The sequence below is a fragment of the Arachis hypogaea genome, chromosome 5, assembly GCF_003086295.3.
Source record: "Arachis hypogaea cultivar Tifrunner chromosome 5, arahy.Tifrunner.gnm2.J5K5, whole genome shotgun sequence".
In the NCBI taxonomy this organism is placed as follows: Eukaryota; Viridiplantae; Streptophyta; class Magnoliopsida; order Fabales; family Fabaceae; genus Arachis; species Arachis hypogaea.
Window position 1 is genome coordinate 30,645,526 of NC_092040.1, and position 6,937 is coordinate 30,652,462.

The 6,937-nt window shown below is 34.6% G+C and overlaps 1 protein-coding gene across 12 annotated transcripts; it reads right to left on the reverse strand.

The window, feature by feature from the left end:
* Positions 1 to 3,019: 3,019 nt before the first annotated feature.
* LOC112801091 (methionine aminopeptidase 1A) lies at positions 3,020 to 6,727 on the reverse strand. Of its 12 annotated transcripts, none has more exons than XM_072237013.1 (8): positions 6,211 to 6,545; positions 5,800 to 5,959; positions 5,207 to 5,281; positions 5,040 to 5,109; positions 4,800 to 4,866; positions 4,068 to 4,102; positions 3,314 to 3,524; positions 3,020 to 3,144 (listed from the first exon to the last, which is right to left on the reverse strand). In XM_072237013.1, the coding sequence occupies exons 2-6, from the start codon at positions 5,947 to 5,949 to the stop codon at positions 4,099 to 4,101; spliced, it is 366 nt and encodes a 121-aa protein (XP_072093114.1). In that variant the 5' UTR covers positions 5,950 to 5,959; positions 6,211 to 6,545; the 3' UTR covers positions 3,020 to 3,144; positions 3,314 to 3,524; positions 4,068 to 4,098. The 12 variants fall into 12 exon arrangements, with proteins under 12 accessions (XP_072093114.1, XP_072093113.1, XP_072093123.1 ...); XM_072237012.1 differs by having other exon boundaries at positions 4,038 to 4,102; XM_072237022.1 differs by having other exon boundaries at positions 5,207 to 5,315; positions 6,211 to 6,492.
* Positions 6,728 to 6,937: the final 210 nt, after the last annotated feature.

Consider the following 6,937-nt stretch of genomic DNA (forward strand, 5'->3'; position numbering starts at 1 on the left):
ACGGCGACACGACGGCGCAACAGCTGGAAGCCTTGAACAGTGAAGTCACCGACGAAGACAAGACGACGTGCCGAGCTAGAAAGCCTAGAAGAGAAGGTCTGGCCATATGGATTTGGGACAGGGGAAGGAGGAGGCCGCGGAGACGCCGACAACCACAGATGGCGGCGGCAGTTCCATTGACGAAGCTAGATATAATAAGGTGAATGCTATGGTGCCTAAAAAGTGGTGCCTATTTACTAAAAAGAGTTAAAAGTTATTATTTAATTTAAAAGATATAAGAATAAATAATTTTTAAAAAATCAAAACCTACTACAAAAAGTAAGTTAGGCAAAATTTAGGCAAAAACTCATAGGCACCATAGAATTGGCCTTTTAGGTTTGGCCGTTTGGAGAACCTTAGGGCTTGGGTGTGTGGGTGTTTGGTGTGTGTGGGGGTGGGGGGTATGCGGGTGAGGGACTCACGTGGGGGGTGGGGGTTTTTTAATTTTTTCTTTTTTAAAGAAAATGAAAATGACGTCGTTTCTTAAGAACTGGTTGGTTTCCGGTCCAGTCGAACCGACCGGTTACCGGCCGGTTCAATAATTTTTTAGCAGTTTTGAGAATGACGGTTTTAGAAGGAGGACCGGACCGTTTTTCACGCCAGTTTCCGGTTGAACCGGTCCGACTGGCTAATCCGGTCCGATTTTCAAAACATTGGTTATATATATTAATGTTTTTGTGTAATTTATATAAATGTAGAAAAAGAAAAACATAAAAATCGGATTAGACCAATTGGAATTGAAAAAATGGCCCTTTTCTCACCTAAGGGTGGATTTTAGCCCGTATAACCCGTCAAAAAAGGTGGATTGGGATGTAAATTAGAGATCGTCAAACTTAAAAAGTTTGTCTAAGCTGCACTGCCTAATTCGTGCACTATAGTGGGCTTTCGGGTCAATTACAAATCTCTATGATGTTATTGATTTATAAGAGGATGAAGATGATAATTGAAGATGTTTTAAACTATATTTTGGATTATGTTTTATGTTTAATTGATTGATTATAAACTTGAAAATGTTTAATTATATGTTTTGGACAATGTTTGTTTTGCTTTGGACAATGTTGGTTTTATATTTTGTTTTAAAAAACTTGGTTTATAATTATGTTTATTACATATTTATAATTATAAAGACTTTAATGTTTGTGAATTTAGAGATTATAATTTTTTTTATATCTTTAAAAATTATAAATTTATTGAACTGGTTATGAAATTATATATATTATTTAATATTTAATTATTTATAAAAAAAATTGGCGGGTTTGGCTCACTAACCCGCCATTAGACGAGACGAGAAAAATCCAGGACTACCTCACTATGCAAAGTGAGACGGACCAACCCGCCAGATGATGGATTTTTGGTGGGACAGGACCGGGCGGGACGGATTTTTCCATTTGCCACCGCCACATCAAACAACCTATCAGGGAAAAAGTGAGAAAATTAAAAAAAAGAGTGAAAACAAAAAACATTAAACCAAGAAATAAAAAACATTAGTTAAAATTAATATTAATTTAAATAATTCAGATTAAATTTCTAATTTCATCCTCCATGAAAAATTGGAATTTAAGTTGTTATACTAAATTAATAGTTTCTTACGTCAAAATAGGAAATTTCTCAATCATGGCACAAATATAAACATCATTAATGAAAAAAAAATCCAAAAACATATATTATAAACAATTCCATTAGGTAACCAATTCAGTATCTGCCAACTACTAGCCAACTCAAATGGACTCCGTAAAAAAACCCAAACAACTGAAAAAACACTCCAAAAACTCACCACTAGATCCCCAAACCTCACCTTTCAAGTTCATATTTAGTAAAATTCAAAAATTCACCTCACAATCCTTCCTCTTCCTCCCTCACACGCCATTCTCCTACCATGAGTCCCTTGTCTCTGTTTTTATCGCGTTTGAATATATATCTGCTTTTTTTTTCAAACCCTATATTGGAAGAAAGAATTTATTGGGGTTTTTTCATTTGATGTGTGTTTAATAATGCTGAATTGGATACAATTAAAGATTGGATGTTACTGTTATTATAGATTGTATAGCTTTTTTTAAGAAGAAATTTTTGTTCTTTCCGATTCAAAAAATTGATGTTTTAAATTATTTTCTATAATGTTGTTTGTTCCCTGAATTTGTGGATTCTGCATGCATTCGTTGCACAGAATTTTTGTTTTGTAAAAGTGGTTTGGGCATTCGATACCAAAATTATATTAAATTTAGATTAATTTTGGTTTAATTTAAGTTTGGTTTTAAATATGGTACAAAAGACGATTTATTTTTAGCATTGTTGGTTTTTAATTATCAAGAACATGGACGTGAAGTTTATCATGTATGTGAATAGTTTTCAAATTTATTAGGAATAGGTGTAATTTAATTCAGTTATCTAAAAATGGTGAATCGGGAACTTTTTTTCTCTCCAATTTTTAGATGTTTCTGTTTACATTAAAAGAATGTTCGTTTTGCTATGTATGCGGGTGATTCTTTATTGAGTTTCACTACAAGGAACATTGTTAAAATCGACGGCCAAATCAACGACTAAAATTCGACGGCAAAATAGACGGCGGAGGTGGGCACTATTAAACTTGTCAATTTTTCAAAATACTAATAAAATCGACAGCTTGCCTAGCCGTCAATAATAATTTAATAAAATTGATAGCTCTTCTGTCTATAATATGATTTTAGGGATTTTACATTCTTACTAAAATCAACAACATGGCCGTCGATATTTGATTCAATAAAATTGACAATATTTTCGTCGATAATATGCTTACTAAAATCGACAAAGTAGCCGTCGATATTTTATCCAATAAAACCGACACAGTTTCCGTCGATTTTTGTCTATAATATGCTTACTAAAATCAACATCCAGGGCATCAATATTTGATCCAATAAAGTACATAATAATAATAATAATAATAATAATAATAATAATAATAATAAACCCAAATAATATAATAGGAAAACACTATAATCACTAATTAGTAATAGAAATTATGCTTATATATAGCAAAATATGTTGTACCAGTCTCAGTACTAACAACATCCAAAGATTGCTCTCCACTAACCATTGTTGCAATAGCAGCCGAACTTTGCCATTTAGAAGCTGTTAATAAAAATAAATAAAAAAATAAAAGAAGAAGAAGGAATCATTATATATAACAATTGGTATTGAATAAAATGCAGCTATATACAACAAGTTTCTTTTTTTTTTTTAAAGAAAATGATGTCACACATATTATTTTATTATATATTCTACAAGTATAAATAATAACCTAGAAGATCAGTGGTGGAAACATTATTGGCAGGTGTAACATGGGTTATTGCTGCTACCGTTATTGGTACAATAAAATTTGTGATGTTTTTGCTTGTTGAACCCTGCAGAATTGAGTGTGCCTCTACGAAGTTTCTGGACAACAAAACACTTATCTCACCACTTCTGCCTCCCATCAAGACATAAATCTGTGTCTCATCAACGTTGTTCACCTACAATAACAACGACCAAAACATATTAAAATTATATATTTACAAAGATAAATTATACAATAATGATCATAGATAAATTATATATTAAATAAAATTGATGATGACTTAAAGCCATGTACTAAGCAATTTATGTACTAAGCAATTTATTAGAACAGAGGCATAAGCTTTGAATTCAATATCTTCAAATAAAGAGATTAAATAAATACTTTAATTTATGGTTGCTTACCCTAGTACAAACAAAAACAAAATATAAAACTCTTTTAAGGAAAAAAGTTCACTCAAAGCATGAAATTTTTAATGAAACTCAAGATATTTGACTAAACTAAGGAATAAGACTAGCACACCATTCAGAATTAGCAAACTTAGAATTTTAGAATTAGTAAATAACTAATGTTTGCTCATGTCCACCAAAAAGAGGGAAGAAGTGAAAGCGCAATGCAATATTGTCTAATGTTCTATTCATTCTATGTATTTTTTTTTTCAGAAAACTGCCACAAATTTCATGATTTCAACCATGGAAAAACATTGGGTGATGTCTGCAACCTCCCTGTTAGGACCTCAACACTAGTGTCTGTCACCTGAAAAAAAAAGGTTAAAAAATGGTTAATTTAACTACAAAATACATAGCCTAAGGTACTTAGGAAATACGATACAAAAGTACCATAAAGCCATAAATTCACCAACATAACAAATTATAGATAAGCGGTCATGTGGATTTAAAGCACTAACATATCATTGTATTGTGTACTCTGATATCCAATACCATATAGGAGTTTGCAAAGATTTAGTCAAGGTCATGTAAAAAATTTATGTGTCACATTGATGTCATGATCTTTGAAGGAGGTAAGTACAAAGAGAAAGGAACTGCTATTGTCTTTCTAGAAAATTTCTTTAAAAATTTAATGATAAATTACATTAACTTCCCCTAAGGTTAGACAATACTACACATATATTTGTTCATTTGTAAAGTATACACTATCTTCCCTAGGGATTCGATGATACTTGGTATGTTCGTGTATTTTGCAAAATGGGACAATGACTTCCTTAGATCACTTCTAAGCATAATAAATCAAAAGGTATAGAGAAATCAATGTAATTTACCCAAAATTTGAAACAATGAAGATTCATTTTTTTTTCAGTTGGTCACTTCCAGCACTTGTAAGACCATTTTCTTTCAGGGTGGAAAAGAACAAAAATACTCAAACTGCTTTAAATCTTTTAGAAATATGACGTGTATCCATGTAAGTAATCAATTTAAACCTTTTAGAAACATACCCTGCGTTGATCATTGGTTCAATTGTGAAGGTTTGTCCAGCCTTCATAATACCAACTGCTTTATTTCCTGCAAGTGGTTAAGGTTCACTGCATTTGATTTCATTGCAATCATGGTTGGTTTTTAACAAACAAATTGGAGGGATAGGGGGAGAAGCTAGAAACCAAGACATGCAGTGTTAAAAAACAGCTTTTGTTAAATCACTTTTTTCTCGCAATGCATTTAAACCATGAAAAGGATACTTCCATAATGAGGAATGTTTGGTGCACAATGAAAGAGCTCTCCAATTCCATGACCACAGTATGATTTTACCTAAAGGGGCAAGGGAGAATATCAGTAACTAACAAACTAGTAAACAAATCTGTTGTGCAAGAAAGAAAATTAATTGTAAAGGAACAGAATGCAATACCACTGAAAAGCCTGACATAGTTGCATGACGGTTGATAACTTCACCAATTTCCCGAATCGTACTCCGGGTTGATAACTTCACCATTAAAACATATCCTTCTGAGTTTTGACTTTAACCGAAATTTATCATTGAACTGAATTTACAGTTAGTGTATGAATCGACAATAAAGCTTTGAGGTACATGTCAAAACATAAAAACAATAAGTTGCCCATCATAACAGGTGCAAAAACAGTGGATTGCTACAATTTTATGAATTCAGTATCCACCGTGCAGAGATTGATCAGTTTTATGTTTCAGAGCATCCTCCAGAATATAGTATAATAAAATTTATTTTGTTCACGTGAAACTTTAAACAACCCCTTATCAATGAAATAACAATCTCCTTAAGTCCTTCCACAATCCACATATAACAGACTCCATAAACTAACACCAAGCTAATAAATTTGCCTAAATCTAAGTTTGTGCAACTACACTTAATCAATAGTCATCATTTCTAATATGCAGTGCAAAAAATACATGATAATATTCTTATAATTGGCTATTTGCAAATAACATTAGTGAGGTAAATATGAAAATTTCCCGGTGCAACTAACCTTGCAGGGTAGAGCCTGTTTCCGTAGCCAAGGAGCGAGCAGCCGTAGCTGCTTGGTCCAAGGAAGCACCAACCAAGGGGTGAAAACAAATGTGGTCCACAACACCAAGCCTAGGATGAGTTCCACTATGCAATCCAAAGCCAATTGCATCAAATGCAGCCTTTACCATTGCAAACACAGCACATTGCAAACACAGCATATGTCAATTGTATGTATGTAAATAATTTCAATTGTTAGTTTTAGAATTCTGTATCATGCATCTCATGCTTAGGAAAGTCATATTTCATCAATCATGATGATGTCTTCATCAGCAGCAGCTCCTTTCAGTTACCGAAACCCTAATTCAATTCCAGCAGTAGTGAAGAGAAAGTGAAGTCAACCAAGAAGACCAGGCAAGAAATTAAAGAATACCTAGTAGTGAATTGATGAATTGAAGCATGCAGATCCAGAGGTAGAAGTAATAGCTCTATCGCCAAAGTCACTGATGGCGACGAACCGTTTCGTGTCTAGAGGGACCAGAACCTGCAGCTGCACCGGCGAGGGCACAACCTGCCGTGGAAGCTTCGGCAAGGGAGAAGGAGGAGGTGGTTCGGAAGAAGGTGGACGCGGAAGAAGGAGGTGGTGCGGAACAAGGTTGAACGGGGGAATTTGGGGGAATTGCGTTTCTGAACTTTGGACGCGGGAGGTGGAAGCGGGTAAATGTGTTTTTGGCAGTGTTCTAAAAACCAAACCGGACAGGCCGATTCAACCAGATTAATCGAAAACCGGTCTTTTAGTCGGTTCGGTTGAGATGAAAAATCGTTTGCAAAAAATCGGTGAAAAACGGGTCAAATCGGCGGTTAACCGGTGAACCGCTTGAACCGGACAGTTTTTTTCCGATTTTCAATTAAAAAATAAAACTAAAATATATTAGTATTAACCCCCCTTTCTCTGGCACACACCCACGAGGCCACGACCCATCACCACTCAGCCCCTCTCTTTCTCTCTCTCTCTCTGATCTCACGAAGCCCAAGCAGCCCTCTCTCCCTCCCAGACCGCCAACAGCAGCAGCCAGCGACCAGCGCCGCCGTCACTGACGAACTGTTCTCCTCAGCCAACGTTGAGCTCCGCAGTCGCGATTCTCTTCTCCTGGATTACT